The following is a 19,123-nucleotide window of genomic DNA, read 5'->3' on the forward strand; positions in this document are numbered from 1 at the left end:
TAAAATGAAGACAGGTGTAGGGATGGGATATGGTTTAAAAAGGTCAGCTAAAGCTCATCTAAATAAAAACGTCAATTTGAAACGTTATCCTTTTGAAATTTGCATTTTGTATGTCTGTATACGGCCATCCTATCTGTATGCTTATCAAAACTAACCACTGCTTTAACGTGTAAGAACTACTTTTCTTCGCGGAGTAATACAAACGTAATGCCGTCGAACAGGTTGGCCCGTTACAGAATTTTTCAATGGACTTACTTTGCGCGCTCAGACATTTATGAAACTTGCTCTAGAACCTAGAACTACTAAACCGCCTCTGAAAGCCGTCAATACTTTTCTTAAAACTACGGACACAAGAGGGGGCTTCAAACATAAAATGTGGGTTAAAGAACCAGCAGGCGTTCAACCGGAAGAGGACTCTCAAAGGCCCCTTTAATTTTTTTTGGCGCCACAAGTGACAAAGACTTACAATAGAGTCCACAAACATATGGAAAGACCAAGCTGTTTATGTAGTTTACATTGATTTACCCCAGACTGATGAATACACTGCATATTAATAAATGCGTGCGTGCAAGAAGTGATTTCAACCAACTACGCTAACATAAATACAAAGAGTTTGAAGAGTCGGTTAGCTAGCAGCAACCTGTTCGTTTGTATAACACCGTACTCACCTCGCTTGATCACATACATCATGACGAATAAAGATATTACGTTAGCTCAAGAAGCGGCTAAAGGAACACCTAGACAGAATATAAAAGTGCAGAATGACGCAAACTCCCTACACAACTGCAGGAGAAGCCGCGAACGACGGATGAAACCCGCGCTAAGCTTATAACTAGGAAAGGCGTGACCTAGCTGAGAAGATTGGCTTGGGTTTGGACCAATCATGTGTATACCCTTGTGTGTCTAAACCAATCAGAATGGTGCATCTTTTATTTTTCCGGGATTTCAATCTGGCGGGTCTTTCCTTCTTTCATAATATTTGTCTTTATTTATTCATTTTCGAAAGTTTTATCTGTGTTTACATTGTTAGTTCTTTTACGTATGGTTTTGCGATCATTTTTGTTTTTTTTCTAAACTCACAATTACAAAATTTGTATTTATTTTTAGACTGATGTTAAGTTTCAGTTAAGTTTTGTTTTCGTAATTTGTTTTGCAGATGTACCTCTCCCCGCCGTAAGGTGGCAGTCATGCGCTGCTTGAGTTATGTTCAGTCACGTCTGAAGGGACATCGAAGAAGAGGAACCCCGTATCAAAATCGCCTTTTAAATATTTGGAGTCGTTGCTCTGGAAAAAGTTTTGATACAAAACGTTATTGAAGCTTTTATTTTGTTAGCTTATATCTATTTTAATTCACATTTAATGCCAAAACTCAAAAGATGAGTTAGTCGTCGCCAGCAATCTCTTTGATAAACATTTTTAACTGAACGTCTCGACGTGTCAACAGCAGCAGAGATGCTCTCGGAGGCTAACGATGGATCTGCATGTTAACGCGGCGCGTTCGGCTGCTGGAGCTGTCACGCCGCTGCATGTCGACCCCTTCCTGTTTGAAATTTCCTCCCACGTTGCCCCGTTGGACACGTAGCTGTTATCAGGACCGAGGGACTCGCTGTGTCTGCTGCCATGTCCAGAACCACTCGTCGATACAAGGCTCTGCAGCAGAGTAACGGGGGCGGCTCACTTCCCGGCTGCGACCGAGTTCGACAGCCTCGAGCCCGGGTGCTGCTGCTCTGCCTGCTCGGTGTTCTGGTGCTGTCCCTGGTGCTGGGGTTCTACCTGTCCAGTGTCGCTGACATCAGCAGCGGGGGTCATGTACCACTGACAGATCTAACCAAGGACCGGGTAAGAGGGGGGAAAAAGATTGAAAAATCAGACAAAATTGACAGGACCCGACTTTAAATAGACAGAAGATGACAGATCAATATCAGTGCATGCATTGGATGTGTAAAATCTGTCTCTTAAATGCTAGAAAATATGATACTTTATTACATCTGCAGACAGATTCAGAGAGGAGATCTTCAGTTTCAGTCACATGCAGGGACTTGACAAGATTTGGGCTTTAAAGCTTATGAAAAACGCTCTCAGAATTGGTCTTTGTCTTTACAAAATAACAAAGAAGTCCTTTTCTTCTCACCTATTGCTGTCATTGTTATTACTTTTGCTCAGTTTCAACTGACATTTCACAAAACACCTTGTTGTGCATGTTTGTTGTATTTTTACCCCCCCCCCCCCCCACACACAAAAAAAAGCTAACAGAATACACTTTCAAGCTTAAAGGACACTGCTTATTCTACTTTTGGGATGACTTTCTTCCTAGTTTTCTTGTGTACATTTGTTTTTTGTTTTATAATCCAGCTGTCACACAAGCCCACTAAGTGCCATCCAGCTCAAATCCGCCATCTGGCCTCTCGGGTGGACGGCACACGCTTGTGGGAGACTCATCTGCATCCGATCCTGATAGAGCGGCTTCCAGGGACACAAGGCAGTTTGGCTGTGCAGCAGGTGTGTGTGTGTGTGCATACATTCACACACTCTTCTTAAAAAAAATAAAAATCACAGTTTTCCTCATCTGCTTTACTTCAGCACATCACCTCCTCCCTGTCTTCACTGTCTGCTGGCTGGTCAGTAGAGCTGGACTCCTTCCAGTCCCCGACCCCTCGTGGCCAGGTCACTTTTACCAACATCGTTGCAACTCTGGATCCCGTGGTTCCACGGAAACTCCTCCTGGCCTGCCACTATGACTCCAAGGTTTTGCCCCGAGACCCACGGGCCCCCGAGAGAGCCTTTCTTGGGGCGAGCGACTCTGCAGTGCCGTGTGCCATGATCCTGGAGCTTGCCACCTCTTTGGATGCACAGCTTAAATTGTTTAAACAGCAGGTACGTCGTCTTGGGACATCAGCGGAAGACAAACTGGAGCTGAAGCGGAGATTTTATGCTCCTGTTTAGGCTCTACTGACGTATAGCGTTGTTAGATGCTGACAAGAGTCTTGTGTCCTGCTTATTCTCTTTATTGAGTTCCTGCAGATGCTGCAGTATGTGAGCAGAAAAAGCTGACTCCAGCTCCCAGTTTGAGAGCAGCAGCCATCTGACTATAATGCTATCTCAAGAGGCTTTATTTTACTCACTGTGGAAACATCAGCTGAAGAAACTGATGACATGGGCACCTTTTTATTAGACGCAGCTTTAAAAAGGTGCAAAAAAAGCTTTTTACTTGGGGTAATTACAGTCAGGCATCACAACCCCTTCCTGTAGGCATCAGAAAGTCCTCAAATTGTTCAGAAAGGAGGAGCCAGAAGATAACTTCATATTTAAAGGTTATTGTTTATATGGGGAATCAATTGGAACATTTAAATAAGAATGCAAAAATGTCAAACACTTCTAAAGTCTAAAAACACAATGTTCTTTAGATGAAAAGGGCTCATTACAACACAAAGAGATAAGTCATGGCGTTAATAAACTACAGAGGAGCACTCATGAGACAGAGAGAGAGAGCAACCAGGTCCTTTCCTGTCTGGATGGTTGTGCTCTGGTGTTGTCTTGGTTGCTATCCACTCTTCACAGATCTGCTGGTGGTCCAAGCAGGGTAAAAAAAAAGAAAACAAGCATGAGACACTTGCTTTACAGGGTCAAGAGTTGTGGCCGTCACAAAATTTTAAGATCATAGATCGCTTGGTGAGCCTGAATAGCCAAAATGTTTGTATCTGCAGGCATTTTGTGGGTGAGATGTCGTAGCAACCACAATAAGTAGGTGAGATGCGGCACATTGTACACAATTTTCATTTTTTTCCACTCCGTCAAACCCTGCACAGTGTGAGGAGCCTGTTAGTGCTGTTCGAGTGATAAATGTGCACTCCTTGCCTTCTTGTTGTGCGCTTCGTGCTTTCATCCTGACTGTTAAAATTTAGGAAATAGAGTGCGGTTTGTGTGGGCGTCCTACGTGCCTTTATTATCACCTGCTCACTCTGTGCGTGTGCAGTCAGTGCGGCTCCACCTTGCACGCATCTTATAAACGACTGGAGTGCTGTATGAGAGTATCAGCCGTACATCATAAGTGTGTGTAACTTACATTATCCTTACAAATACCTCATGATACACAAACCACACGCACAACAATGGTATGCTCCATTTTCATGACATCCTTTGATGTGGCCGTGCAAACCACACGAGGACTGCAAGACCCATCTATGCGCCTTTTAAGATACGACTGCACTTGTCTACGACCTTCCACGGGCTCGGACAACCCAAAAAACCTGCACCCTCACCCCCAGTTCCTCTCATGTCCCATCTCAGAGTTTTTCCTCCAGTGTCATCTTGAGGTTCGCTCTTCTCGGGTTACGCTCCAGCCCCTCCACCAGGTCCTCCTCTAGAGTCCTGGTCTGATTACTGAGTTGCAGCTCTACCACCTCACTGCTTCTAGATATTCTCAATCCACTCACTTTCAGTCAACTGTGCACTTACAACTCGTCCGTACCCGTCCAAACCATCAATTGGTTCCATCTGAGTCTTCCATCCATCATTCAAACAGAGACTCCACCTCTGTTTGAATTCATCTACATGCAGTTGGTCCAAAACGTTCATTTTAGTTCAAAAAGGTAAGTATGAGGGTGAAGTCAACGGGAAAACACAGCAAGCAAATGCAGATAAAAACGACAACTACACAAGCGTCCAACTTAACTGTTAGACAGAAAAAGTTTCCACTCTGACGTGACTCTCTTGTTCTCCTAGAAACCTCCAGTCACTCTTCAGCTGGTGTTCTTTGATGGCGAGGAGGCATTCGAGGAATGGACCGACACAGACTCGCTGTACGGCTCTCGTCACCTGGCCGAGCTCATGGCGAACAGCGCTCACCCTGCTGCCTCTGTTCACGCCACCATGCTGCAGGCTGTGGTGAGAACCCTCCGTCATCACTCCGTTCTGCCCAAACAAGTTATTTTTTTGACATCCAACATTCAAATCAGGTTGCAAAGGAACCATTCTGACGATTTTTTTTCTTATCTTATGGAAAACTGCAAAAATTTTAACCCAAAGCATAACATGACTCTGCAGCTTTTTCCTCCAACGTGAAATGTTTTTAAGCTTTGGCTTTTGTTTTAATCACCTACTTCGGCGCTTTTCTCTATAGGTAAGCTTTAACCTAAATAAATTTTATTATGTGTAGTTTGTTTGACTGACAAACTTATTATCTGTTTGGTTGTTTTTGCTCTTTAAGACAACCTCGGTTTCACACTAGAGCTTCATAAATGAACTGAATCATATAGAAATATAATTACCCGTACATAAACAGTTTTTGAACATTTCTAGATAAAAGCGACTGTTTTACGGTGAAAACTAAAAAGCTGTAACATGTAATATATTATTACTCAAACGCTTCACCTATATTGTCCTCCCAGGACCTGTTTGTGCTGCTTGACCTGCTCGGTGGTCCTGATCCGTTGATAGCGAATCACTTTGACAACACGGCACGCTGGTTTGATCGGCTGATTGCTGCAGGTATAGGAAAAGGCTGCGACTTCATCAGCCAACAGCTGAAGCCCACTTGTCCCAGCAAATGTCCCGCTTGTCCTTTTCAGAGAAGAGGCTCCATCGCCAGGGTCTCCTGAAGTCTCACCCATCAGAGCAGACCTACTTCAGAAAGGATGTGTACCTCGGACCTGTGCAGGACGACCACATCCCCTTCCTTCACAGAGGTGAGTGGGCGTCTACTGTGCAGGTTTAGGCTGATTAACCTTTTTCTAATTCTTCATGAGGAACAAAAATAGTTTGGGATCAAAATGTGAACAGTTACGGCTAAATGCAACTTCTGTTAAATATGTCAGGAGTTTATGGAAAGCTTGCATGTGCAACAAAAATCGAATGGTTCGCTCTTTTCGTGATAATTTTCCACTTTTAAATGGAAAATGTAGTGACCAAAGTCTTTCTGCATAAAACGATTACAGAACAAGTTCCACACTTTTTGTCATGAAGAAACAGTTAAAAATGTAGTTTAAATTCAACTTAAAAAGCACCAACAGCCTCCTTTGTTCAGGCTTTGTACCACACTATGACACAGAGTAAGCCCTCACTGATATCATTGATGTTCTTACCTCCCTGCTTTATTTAGTTCACTCTGATGCTATAAGTCTAAAGACTCACTCCAATGAAAATGGCGTTTTTAACATGTTCTTGTAGCATTTTTCTCATGATGGAGGACATGTATAAAGAAAATTGAGTTTAAAATTGTGTTACTGAGAATTTCTTTATTCAAATCCTTTTGAATCAGGAGCAGCTGGAAAGATGCTGTTGGAAAAAGCTCGTAGTTGTTACATACGGCCGTTCACAAGACCCCTGCTCTGCTCCATTCTGATGCATCCACTTGTAGACGATCGTCTGTGTCTTTGTTTTCATCGTCTGAGCTGGCATCTGGCTCACAACTGTACGGCTGGATAGCTCTGATATTGCTCGCCATTTTTGTCGCACCGGTAGTTTTGGCTTGCTTATGTTGGCTGGAAAGAGTTTAAACAGCAGCATGATGGGAAATGACGGCTGGTTTACTCCACACCAACAGTCCCGCCTTTATAGGACTCTCCTAGGAGCAATTCAGATGCCAGGATGAAACCTTTTAATCTGTTATGCTGCGCAAAGATGGAGCCAGATTAAATCCAAAACTAAACTTTTGTCTTCTCTGGCTTCTGCATCATCTGCAATATTACTTCTGGATTTCATGTTTTTTTCTTTATGTTTTATCTTCACTGTTTGTCAATGATTTATTTTGTAATGATGCCCAGTTAATACATCTTGCATGTATTAACATCGTTTACGTTCACTTAAAAGCAGCTTTTTTATCAATGGTTTCTTCTCACATCTGACTCTATGTAGACCTGTATTTCACCAGCTGAGTCATCCTCACTCTGTTCATTGCAGGTGTTCCTGTGCTTCACATCATCCCAACTCCCTTTCCTCAGTTCTGGCACACGCTGGACGACACCGAGGAGAACATGCACAGGCCCACTGTGGAGAACCTCACCAAGATCATGGCTGTGTTTGTGGCAGAGTACCTAGGCTTGGCAACATAAAGCACTCAGACATATGAAGGAAGAAGCTGTGACTTCTATTTAAAAAAAATGAAAAGCTAAAATAGATTGTTCTCAATCTAGTGGATGAGTTTGAACTCACTGATATGTGAAGTGGACAGAGTCTTAATTGATTATGTTTTTCCTTTGAGGAGGAAAAACAAGCCTTATTAGCTTTTTTCCCCCCCTAATCGAATAAAAATGCACTTTTACAGGCAGCTGCGCTCGGCAGATGTCTCTAACCTGACAAAAGTGAACAGCAGCAGCTCACATTTGTGAATAATTTAACTGATCTTGCTTTCAGGTGAGTGAAAATCCTGGTCACGGGGGCTGCTTTCTGTGCGACTACAACTTCAAAGATATTATTAGAAATACAATGTGATGATTTACAATTTATCAAAGAGAAAAAAATCTAGTTTATTCATTCCTGTGAGGTCAAAAACACTGAAAATTGCTGTTACTACACATACAACCTACGGGTACAGAATGTGTTAGTTAATATCCAAAGGCAGTTGTGATGCCATTTGTGAATACAAGTGGAGGGAGGACCGGTAATGTTTAATCCAATTGATGCTTTTATATCATGTCTTTGTGTATGTCATGAATAATTGTTTGTTTTGTCAAATTTTGGTATTAAAACAAAAAATGATGGAAATCTCAGCTGAGAAAGGAGTTAAAATCTGGAGTGGTCTCCATGTGTTTCTTGCGAGAAAAAAGGTGGGTGACAAAGGGGTGGAGGGGTGTGGTGGTGCAACTGGGGTCTTGAGTTGTCTTGAGCTGACTCGTCAGAAAACAGGTGGATTTGTCGTGGAGGTCCAGGAGAACATCTTTCTGGTAAACTGCAATTAAAGACATTTATAACAAGGATTTTAGTTCATTCTGCAGTTTATCCACAAGATGGCGCTGGTGTTTCTGATTGTGTGACGTTTAATTCAAGCCATTACAAAATGTAAAATAAATAAATCTTATTATAGCTCTGCTAAGTTGTTTTTGTAAAGCTTCACTAATTAACACTTTAATTTTTTTATTTCGAAAAAAAAAACTTTATTGAGAGGTTCAGAAACCAACATCCGGTTAAGTTCGTTTCTTTAATGTCATCGTGGTACTGACCCAACACGCGTGGCCCGCTCTCTCTGTCGGCGGTTCTTGAACCAGTTGCTGACCTGCGTGGCTGTGAGCCCCGTGGCCGCCGCGAGCTCCCTCTTCTCCCGCGTGGAAGGATAAGGCCCGCGCCTGTACCACTCCTTCAGGATTCTTCGAGATTTCTCCTGTTCAAACAATTGAAAATTCCAGAAAAGTCCCAAAGAAACAATATGCAATTTTTTTTTACTCTTCACATTTTTTTTTAGAACAATCACCATTTCTTTTTTTCAAATCAATTGGACAACATTAGGTGTTTTTTTTTAAGTTTGTAGTGCTAATGAAGGAGTTTTAGTCCAGTTTCAAAAAATCACACAAAAGCCCTAGAACTTATCTGTGAAAGATTTCTGACCGGTCTTTACATTTGGACATACAGGCAGGTCAACAAAGAAGTATGTGAGTTCCTCAAGGTGCTGCTTTGGGTCCTCTTCACTATTTTGACTTTCCACATATTCCCTTCAAGTATTTTGAAAAACCAAAATAAATTGTGCACAGCACATCTGGATTTATGTTAGGATGTTACACCGACATTCTGGGCAAACACTTCCATGCAAGTTTGTTTCCAAATATTAACTGGAAAAGTCAGTTAAAGATAAAAGCTTATGCCTGTTCAGGAATCCTGCTGCTTGAGGGCAGACCTGAGGTGTTTTTGTCCTATTTTAAAACACTAAAACTTGTCAAATCATCTGAAATGAATGCTAATCACCCCAAACTCCATCTCTCCTTTTGCTGGTTAAAATTGATAAAATAAATAAAAGTGCCTTATGTAAACAGAAAACATTGATTGATTATCAAACACTTTAATTTTATCAAGTTTCCAGGCAATGTTTTTTAAATCAGAATCAGAAATCAGAAATACTTTATTGATCCCACACGTGGGAAATTTGTTTCCACGTGAACAAATATGAACAAAACCATTAAAATGATCTTTTTTCTAAAATATTTTAACTTTTGCAGCCTGTTAAGTAAACATATAAAGGTATTAACTGAAACTAAGTTATATGTATTTGCATGTTTCAGTTGCAGAGGAGATGGTCCCTGAAACCTGAAACTACGATTTCCTACCTTAAAGCAGTAAATCGTTTCCTCTCCATCCCAGATGGTGTGCGGGAGAGGAAACTTTCTCCTTACTCGATACTTCCCCACAGCTCCCAGGGGCCGGCCCCTCTGCCTTTCGGCCTCAGTGTAGCGGGCTCTTAGCCAGAGCTGTTGCAGGAACCAGTGGCTGCTTGACGAGAAGGGAAAGCTCTCCAGCAAAGCGTAGAGGTCCGAGAAACGCCCGTGGTGGAAAGCCACAGCAGCTTTGGCTTTCAGGACGCCCTCCAGCTCCTCGAGGCCTGAAGAAGAGGGAGGAATAGTGCGGAGGAAGCCAGCCAGGCGATCGATGCAGCCAGCCTGTAGAAGGACCTCACAAACACAAATGACCTGCTCTGGTGTGAAGATCATTGCTCTGGGAACAAGGCCGGGGTCCTGGCTGTCCTGGAGGTTTAGGAACGCGTCCTTTAGACTCCTCCAACGCCTCTGGGGAGCATAATGGATGTTCAACAGCCCTGTGAACCTGTATGTATGCTGAGCATTGCTCATTATCATAGCCTAACACAGGTAACCTGAGACCATCAGGGTTAGAAAAACACACATATACCCCTCATTCTCCTGTACAAACACGTGCTTGAACACCTTCAGCTTTCCTAAAGCGCATGAAGGTTTCAGTGTCATACACAAACACATTTGAATAAAAATTTCTTTGTCAAATTAGAAGCAAAATACCAGGACAAAGAAATGCGTGTCAAGACTAACGAGCAGCTCTAGATGGAGATGAAAGGACGCAGAAAAGAAAAGCACCAGATAATTGGAGTTTATTAGAATATCATGTAATATAAAAAAATAAAACATATTTGAATAAAAATAAAGAGAGGACAAATTTGAACAACACACAAATGATCCCTTTTAGAAATATTTCAAACATTTATCAGCGTACAATATCTTTGGTTAGGTCTGGAGTCATATATTCAGAGAATAAAAGAAACAACAGTTTCCAGCTACAGAAGGAAGAGAAGACCTTCAAATGGTTAACATGCTTTGGTAAGAAAGATGGATTTATCGCCATCTAAAGCTAAAGGACTTAAAAGTCAGATTGAAGGAAGGTTTTTTTTTTAAATTCATTAAAATAATGTGACCTGTTTTAAAATGTTGCATTCTTGACCCTTGAAAGCTTTTTGGTAACTTCAGTCTGAAATGGTAAAACTCAGGGGACATGAAGATGTGAGCTTTTGCATCGTTCCCCCCCCCCCCAAAATTACACATTTTCACACAAAACAAAAACAAGCCAATACATACTTTAAATAGAATACATGAAAAAGAGAGAAAAACTGTTAAAAAAAAGACACAACAAACACATGCAGGCCATTACTGTATCTAGATAAGACATTGAGCTGTCTATTTGTGTACCATAAATAGCCAAAGATTTGACCACTACCTGTGTCATGACAGCAGGAAACTCACATTTTTGGCTTTTAATGATTCTTTTTTTTTCCACCTTAAAAAGAAAATGTTTGAAATTTTAAAAGCAGCACATGCGAGTTGAATCCCAGTCATAGCAACAAGGCATCGTAGCGTAAACATAGTGGAAATGAAATGTGCAAAATATACAAAAACAATGAGTCGACGAATGTGTGATCCACGGAGGACACGTAAATGTGGCTTCTACAAAAGTCTCTATGAAGTGAGTTCAGGAATTTGGTTAGCTGTAAAAATGACTTGATTTTTTTTTCCTGTAGAAATATATATAAACATTTTAATAGAACATCAATAAAAGTTTAAAATAAGGCACTTATCAGCATCAGCATACTGAGATTTTGGACTTTGTGGAATCACAGCAAATGTTTTAGTGTAATGAACTGCAAATGCTCCTTAATCAAAGCTCCTCTTCATCTCCCAAATGTCCTAGCTGTTATACCAGTTCCAATAGTGTCCCATGAGAAGCAATAAAAGCATTGCATAGTTTGAAAACAACAATAACCCTTTGTTTTCCTGACGTTTTTTTTTTTCTTCCTCCTTTGCCATCAAAGGAACAATTCAAGAAATCTTCAGTAACTTACATGAAACCAGAAAATACTGCTGCATAGCCTTTGAAGCTGAGATAATATGGTTCACGAGCAACTCAGTCTACTTCTTCTATCGACGAAGATAAACTGGTTACCAATTGTCTTCTTGGGAGTGTTGTTGGATTCACGTGAGGCTCCAAACCAGCTCTCCTTTGGTTGAAAATGTTTATAGACTATTATGGTGGAGACATCACTCTGCCGGCTCAAAAAAACAAAACCAAAAAACAATCATGGAGTGTGTTGGAGAACACCGTTCCAGGTCAAAGCTCTGTCTTCATCTTAAAAAAATTAGTGAGAATAAAAAGAACTTTAAGACCCAGAGATCCTATAAAAAGAAGCAGATACTCCCATGTGGAAAGCTGCTGGTGAATTTTCCCAATAATTCTGCCCATCTGGGTGTAAAAGAGGTTCCTACAAGAAGCAGAGTGGAGTCAGTTGCTAGGCAAATTTCAAAGAATAATGGGTTTGTAATAATAGTAGGTGTTAGTGTAATTTTGTTCTTAGTCCTTAGCCCACTTTGTAAACAGACTACAAGCCCAGTTCATCATCCACAGGGACAGACTGGAGTTGAGTAAGGATCTTGGAGTCCCCGTCTTCTCGATTAGCCAGTGGCGAGTTGGCTTCTCCATCTTGCTCTGGGGTGGGGCTTCCCAGAAGCAGCGACTCTCCCCCAGTAAGACCCAACAAGGCCGGGTCCACGGGCAGGTCCCCCTTGCCGCGAACGTCGAACATTGCCAGACTCGCCGAGGTGGACAGTGGCATGGGGCTCCAAGCCGGCTGGGACAACTGGACATTTGAGGTGACTCCGCTGTACATGGGACTGAGGGTGAGCATGCTCTCTGGAGTCAGTGCGTTTGCCGTCTGATCCAGCAGCTGCGGGGGGAGGACGGAAGGGGTTTGGCCGATTGCAATCGAAGTCTCCGGAGCGCAATACGGTGGGGAGGAGTTATTGAAATTCAAGGGAGACGCCATGAGGCCACTGGAGGTTAGGGCAGGGGTGACGGAAGGCTGGGGGGCAACAGAAAGGGTGGGGGGGTTTAGAGATAGACCCATTCCATTTGAAGAAACCGGTGCAGTGTCTGGGACTGGCTTCAGGGGCACACTGGTCAGCTGAAGGCCTGCTGGGATGGTCAGAATCAGCTTACCCTGCTGGACACTCAGGTAGGGACTTCCCCCGAAGAGAAGACCACCTTGATGAATGAAAAGAGCAGCAATGAAGAACCTCGGTGTAACAAAAACAACATCAATCAAAACATCCTCCCTGTCACTGTTGTCTGTTGGATTCCCTTTAACTGTATGTTTTTTTTAACCGAATTCTCAATTAAGCTGCTATACTAGAAGCTATAAAAAATAATGCTTTAAAACCAAAATGCAGTTTACTGATTGGTACAAGTGTGAGGTAAGTGTACCTTGGGAAGTGGAGGATAGCTGGATGATCCCAGGGTTCAGGAGCTGCACTGCAGGAGCCATGCTGCTGGGGGGGTTCTGAACGGGTCTCAGCTGGTTTATCCTCACAGAGCTCTGGGTGACCCCACCCGCAGCTGGAGCTGAAGACAGAATTTGCAAGGGGACTCCAGTAGAGGATACGGGAAGATTGGAACTGGTAGGTACAACTTGAGGGAAAGAGATGCTGGTCGAATTTTGGATGGAGGAGACTGGAATCAGCTGAGGCATGGAGATTGGGACCATTTGTGCTGGGGTGCTACCTTTACTCTGGGAGGCTGGAGCGTCTTGTGCCGGGGAGGAAATGGAAATGATCTGCGGAGCCTGAATTTTGCTGGGCGAAAAGTCTGTGGTTTGCTCTCCGAGCGGGTTCACCAGGTGCTGCAGGAGGTGGCTGCTGTTAAGCTGTGAAACTGAAACGATGGTTCTGGCACTTTCAGCCACAGTTGTAGAAGCATCTTGCTGCTGTGGCGCCAGCCGGTTTCCTGTGGTTAGAGTCTGGGGGCTTTGGAACTGTGGAGCCGGGGAGGTCAGGGGGGACACGGGGACCAGCTGAGGACACTGTGATGCCTGAACCCCCGAGGAGTGCTGCACCACATGGGACACCGGTGTTCCCTGGATGGAGGGCACGACCTGGGGCAAAGAAATGATCTGAGGGGTGGAGTTGCCAGAAGAATTGGCAGAACTTGGGGGGCTTAGCTGAGACACGCTAGAGGTGGAAATGACCACGCCCCCACACGATAGAGCGACAGGGAGAGCAAGGGGCTCCTGCTGTTGGGGAGTTTGTGCGAGGATGAGCGAAGGGAGACTGGTTGGGGTGGACAGAGAGGGTGAAGGCGGGGATAACGATGAGGAAGAGGGAGATACAGTCTGGCTGGTGCCTTCTGATTTTGAAGCAACAATAAAATCCATGTCCTGGTGGGTTTCAGTTTTGTTTTGCAGCAGAGGAGAAATGATGGTGGGAGCGTTTGACATTGGGACGGCGTTGGTGTTCAGAACAACTGGCTTAGTCTCCACACAAGAGGCTTCTGGCGCAGAGGCTGGCGGCTGAGGCTGATGCACGCCGACCCCAGGTTTGGTTATGACCTGAGCTCCGTTCATAATTAAAGGGGAGCTGGTTGCTACCGGGCTCAGTGTGACCGTCTGGCAATCGCAGAAGCTCAGCCCGTTAATGATGACGCCGGTGCCTGCGTTGGAGATCAGGGAATTTCCATTGAGGAGTAAAGGCTGGGAGGCTGTGAGGATGCCGCTGGAGCCGTTGAGGATGAGCTGGCCTCCAGTGTTACAAGGAACCGCAGAGACGGAGATGACGGAAGCTGTGGAGCAGGCAGCCTCCTCTTGTTTGTCAGAGATGTCGTCCATGGCACTCGCCTCATCCTCCGTGCTGTGGTTCCCGTCGGACTCGCTGAAACAAGCAAAGCCAAACATGAAACACTCCAAATTTGGTGTGGGTTAATACAGAATGGCAGCCATTTTCAGTTGTTTTTTTGTTTGTTTTTTAAATACACCTACTCAAACTAAACTTCTCAAATTGGTGCCTTTTTGAGAAGAAAAAAAACAAAAAGTTGACCAACTAGTCTCCACCAATGTGTCTTTTTATATCATGTCAGAGTTTAAACAGTCACCAACATTATCCATCCAACCATTTCCTGAACCCGCTGGAATCTCTTTTAGGGTCACAGGGTTGCTGGAGTCAAACCAGCTACTGTTGGGTGAAGGAAGGGTACACACTGAACAGGTGGCGCGTCTGTTGCCATGGGGACAATTTTGGAACCTTCAATTAACCAATGAGGCTGAAGTGTTTGGAGAAAACCCACACATGCATGAGGAGAACATGCCAACTCCACCCAGAAAGGACCCAGCTGGGATTTGATCCAGGGCCTTCTTGCTGTGAGACAAGAGTGCTATCCAGAGTGTCAGTGTCCAGTCCTACCAAGATGATCAATGAATTAAAAATAACTCAGGGCACATGATGTTTTTGCTGGAAAAGACTTGCAGGGTCTTCAAAACTTTTTTTTTAAATGTGTATACATATATTTAAACCAGAATGCCTTTAGCAGGCAACAGTGCCGTTTAAGGCACCTGGTTAGATGTTTAGTAGTGTGTATTTCAAAATTTTGAAATCTTTGTAAAGTCTAATTAAAATTTGTATTGAGATTAGCTCGTAATCCAGTGTTGGTAATAACAAATGTGCCTCTGCTACATTGATGTTATTTTATTCATGAACAAAAACAGTTATTACCCTGTAATGTAGGAGACTGATTTATAAGAGGTTTTAAAAGTGAATAAATCCAAAATAAAAGAAAATATGTAGTAAGCTCAAAACTCTGTAGAAAGTTTAGAACTTTGTAAAACCTGTTAGTTTCAAGTCTGAAAAGGGAAAGTGAGGAAAACGAGATTGTCTGTGTCCGAACTGATCTTTGATCAATTTTTTATTCAACTTAAAGGCATCAAATCGCTGTAGTTCTTTTTGATGGAACTGAATATTTTCAAGTGTAAAAGTGTGACAAAATGTTGGACTTTTTATAATTAACTGGTCATGTCTGTTGAAATAATATTAAAAGCTTTTAGCTGTAAAATAATCACCTTTTTTCACTCTGATTCTAAAAGTGAAAACCTGTATTAATAAATTGTCACATTAAGGAAATCTGGTTTGCTTCTTTCAATAAATCTCACGACTTCACAACTATTCAATTGTTGACTTTTAAATTACATTCAACTTTTTATCACCAAATATTTAGACCTTTAAAAACTGTCTCAGGTTCCTACAGACCCCCTTTTTTATTTCTTTTGTTGTTGTTTTTTGGGATGGATGATTTCTGTGATTAATGTGTCCAGCTTGACCGTCCAGGAACACCAGACAGCGAGTCTGCCAGACCAGCACAAAGCCACAGATAATAAGAGCTCAGTGCTGTCTGTCTTATCTCCTCCTCACTTTGATTCCAAACGCTGCCGCCCCCCCCCCTCTCTTTCACTCTTGGGGAGTGACATGCTTTTGGTTGTGTCCCCCTGGCTCTGCCGGTGGCGGTGCAGCGGGCTGTGGGGAAACCTGAGCCTTTGTGGGCCTCCTGGCTCTCACATTTCATAACAAAGCAACACGCTCCTGGTTTCAGAGCTGGAGCTGCTGTCAAAAGAAGCCGCCGTCCCCTCCTGACCTAAAACCTTATAGTACGATTCTGCACAGTTGCTGCAGGAGCAGCTGCAGCTGCAGACGCATATGAATCATGATTTCAGACAGACAAAAGAGTGACGTTCTGGTCGGTGTTCTTGCCTTTTGCTGTGGGTGCCGGACGGCGTCCTGTCCCGCTGCCTGCGGTTCTTGAACCAGTTGCTGACCTGCGTGAGGGACAGTCCGGTTACCTTGGCCAGGTTTTTCTTCTCGTCCGGAGTGGGGTACCTGTTGCTCTTGTAGCACTCTTTCAGGGCGTTGCGGGACTTCTCCTTGAAGCAGTACACCGTCTCCTCTCCGTCCCAGATGGTTTTGGGAAGGGGGAACTTTTTTCTCAGCCGGTACTTGTCCACCGCTCCCAGGCTGCGGCCGCGGGATCTCTCCGCCTCCTTGTAACGGGCTTTGAGGTACAGGTCCTGCAGGAACCCATGGTTAGACGGGTGGAAGTCGTGGCTCTCCAGGATGGCGTAGAGCTCCTTGAATTCCTCCCGGTGGAAAGCCACCAGAGCCTGGGCCTTCAGCAGGGTCTCGTTGCCACGTAGCAGCTCGGACGAAGGAGGTATGGTGGAGAGAAATCTCCACAGGCGATCCACATTGCCCGCCTGCAGAAGGGCCTCGCACAGACATGAAACTTGGTCAGTGGAAAAACTCAAAGCCGACTTTTGAAAACTTTGGAGTAATTGTTCCGAAAGCTGGAGAGGATCTTTAGCTTCCTCGGATTCTGTGGCCGATGGTTCCTCTGGGCTGTTCTCGGATTGTTCTGTGGACTCTAAAGACAAGGAAGCCATTTTCACTTTAACTTTTTTTTTTCCACCACTGGTCCCTCCTCCCTCCCCCCGCCTCCTCCCTCTCCTTCTCCCTCTCCCTCCATCAGCCCAACAAAACCTGAATGTGGCCGCGAGCCAGAGCTGGCCACGCCCCCTCGACCAAAACTCTAAAACTCCAAAACCACTGTTGCCCACCTTCTTCTTATTTTTTTTAAACTTCTCTCTAAATGTATAAATGTTACCTAAATTATTACCACTTTTGGTTAAACCAAAAAAAGAGAAAGTCTATTTTCATGCTATTAAACACAAGTACAGACAGTTTAAAGTCCCAGTGCTCTTCTGATCTATTTTAAAAGCATTTCCAGAGGTCGTTTAATTGTGATTATGCTGTGTTTAGCTAAAATAAAAAATAAAATAAAAACCTGTGTCGTTTTTTAGAACATAGTTTCTGCAGACTGACAGGGAGTTCATTGGAGATTCAAGCTTCTGAGTTGCCATAGTTGCTCCCACTTCACACATTTTTGCGTCTGCTTTAAAAACAATATGAATAAAGAAATACAAATAGTTTCAATTCCTATAGAAATAAATGCAATTTGACACGGTTCATAATGGTGTTTTGATATGGTCAATTCGATTTGGACCAATGTCTGTCATGGTGCCTCTGTCAGCTCTCCTCCCCCTCCCCTCTCTGCTAGGCTCCTGATGATTCCCAGCTATGGCCATTCACCTCATGTCTACCTTCTGTATTGCCTCGCCTTCAGGACATTCTGACCACGAGTGGACACCCGAGTCACCGGATTACCTGAGCCACAGAACCTCTCGGAACACCAAGAGCCTCCAGCCTCGCCTCGAGCCAACAGCAACCTCCAGCCACGCCACGAGTCAACTCCGACCACCAGCCTCGCCTCAAGCAATTACTATCTCGAGCTCATTCATCTGCTTCACTTCAGTCTCCAGCCACGTCAAGATCTCAAGTCATCCTGAATTATTAAAATATTTTACTTTTCAACTCACCTGTGTTTTCCTTCTGGGTTCCAGCGTCTGGGTCTGTCTTGCCTAGCTTTCCATGACAATGTCATTAGTGGTATAATTCACATTTTCATGTAAATAACAAAGCATTCTCAAACACCACAAAACATTATGCATTTTAATTATTTTTATGACTCTTCATGTTAATTAAAAAAAACACGTTAAGTTTCTGAAACTAATTGATATGTTGGTAAAATCAGTCATGCTGGTTGAGAGGGATGCAGAGAAAACCAGTTTATGTATTTCAAGATTTGATTAGCTCTGCTGATGCTAAACTCCTATTCCTTTAGTTGTTTTGCTGGCTGCCTGCCAAAACCTCAGTCTAAATTCTATTAAAAGCTTAAAGACCAAGCTTCATCACATTTAAAAGATATATAGATATAACTTCACATTTCCGAAAAAAAAACTGCAGGGTTGCTTGTTCCAAAAGTGCGGAAATGACAAGGCAAAGCTTTCAGAAAGGTTTAAGGCCAAACCTGATATTTTCTTTTGATCAAGCTTGTAGTTGAGGTCCATGGTGAGTCTGAGCCATTCAGATATTTTGCTTTGGATCTACCTAATTTACTGACATGTTAGAATGGACATATATGTGCTCCCATCAATGTGTCATTCATCTGTTTGTGGTCTTTTTTTGTCCTCTTTCACTTCATTCAGTAAGGGCATTTAATTTTGCTTGATTATTTTTAACACCAAATATTTTGTTCCAATCCAATTTACTTTTGTTTGTTTTTTCCACCAATAAGGTTGTCTTAAAGTTGCCTTAAAGAAAGAAAAATTAAATATCCTTGAATGTCATTGTCTAAATGAGTCCAAATTATGTAAGATGACCATTTCCCAAATCATTCAAAATTCACTTTATTAATGAAGCCAAATTTTCCTAATTGTTTTCTGTAAATAGCTTGTTATTCCAACGACCCTTGCAGGTGGATGTCTGGTATAAATTACTAACAATAACAGCTTTTTTAAAGTATTAAAAAAGCAAATTAGTCACCTATTAACCTCATAATATAAATAGGCAAATAACAGATTTATCTTAATTAAACTGAATTTTGGCACATTTCATTTGAACATTTTTAAATGGACATGACATAACTGGTTCCATATTAGGGATTGATTCGAAATAAAAACCTTATGGAATGAATTTAAGGTTGATTGCACTCTATCAATAGAAACCCAACATTACAGTTTAATGATTATTTGAGTGTCTGTAATGATCCATAGTTGTTTCTGAAATAAACATAAAACTTACTGAAGATGATTTCTAATTCAGCGATTAATTTACATAAAATAAAAATTACAAATGAATTTGCTTTTTAAACTACATTTTAAAAGATAAATAGTGTCCACTACTATTTAGTCTGAAATATATTGTGATTGGAAAATTAATTTGGTATATTTTGTTGTAGTCTCAAAAATGATATCGGA

General features: G+C 42.7%; 4 protein-coding genes across 4 annotated transcripts in view; 1 reads left to right on the forward strand and 3 right to left on the reverse strand.

Moving 5' to 3' along the window:
* LOC101156995 (ribonucleoside-diphosphate reductase large subunit) overlaps positions 1-828 on the reverse strand; it is a 3,679-nt gene extending 2,851 nt beyond the window's left edge. The window contains exon 1 of the mRNA XM_004075387.4: positions 669-828. Within this exon, the coding sequence (XP_004075435.1) occupies positions 669-690 (22 nt within the window). The 5' untranslated portion in view covers positions 691-828. The remainder of the gene's footprint in view (positions 1-668) is intronic.
* Positions 829-1,142: 314 nt separating this feature from the next.
* Positions 1,143-7,994, forward strand: qpctl (glutaminyl-peptide cyclotransferase like). The gene is made up of 7 exons (XM_004075388.4): positions 1,143-1,839; positions 2,353-2,499; positions 2,581-2,874; positions 4,723-4,884; positions 5,388-5,487; positions 5,568-5,684; positions 6,898-7,994. The coding sequence occupies exons 1-7, from the start codon at positions 1,621-1,623 to the stop codon at positions 7,047-7,049; spliced, it is 1,191 nt and encodes a 396-aa protein (XP_004075436.1). The 5' UTR covers positions 1,143-1,620; the 3' UTR covers positions 7,050-7,994.
* Positions 7,720-9,948, reverse strand: LOC101162149 (homeobox protein six1a-like). Its single transcript, XM_004075649.3, has 3 exons — positions 9,252-9,948; positions 8,157-8,314; positions 7,720-7,885 (listed from the first exon to the last, which is right to left on the reverse strand). Exons 1-3 carry the CDS (start codon positions 9,774-9,776, stop codon positions 7,720-7,722), a joined length of 849 nt encoding a protein of 282 aa, XP_004075697.3. The 5' UTR covers positions 9,777-9,948.
* A 77-nt stretch (positions 9,949-10,025) lies between these two features.
* On the reverse strand, positions 10,026-17,429 carry LOC101162386 (homeobox protein SIX5). The gene is made up of 3 exons (XM_004075650.4): positions 16,005-17,429; positions 12,700-14,138; positions 10,026-12,480 (listed from the first exon to the last, which is right to left on the reverse strand). The coding sequence occupies exons 1-3, from the start codon at positions 16,688-16,690 to the stop codon at positions 11,819-11,821; spliced, it is 2,787 nt and encodes a 928-aa protein (XP_004075698.1). The 5' UTR covers positions 16,691-17,429; the 3' UTR covers positions 10,026-11,818.
* Positions 17,430-19,123: the final 1,694 nt, after the last annotated feature.

This window comes from Oryzias latipes, chromosome 13 (assembly GCF_002234675.1).
Source record: "Oryzias latipes chromosome 13, ASM223467v1".
Taxonomy (NCBI): domain Eukaryota; kingdom Metazoa; phylum Chordata; class Actinopteri; order Beloniformes; family Adrianichthyidae; genus Oryzias; species Oryzias latipes.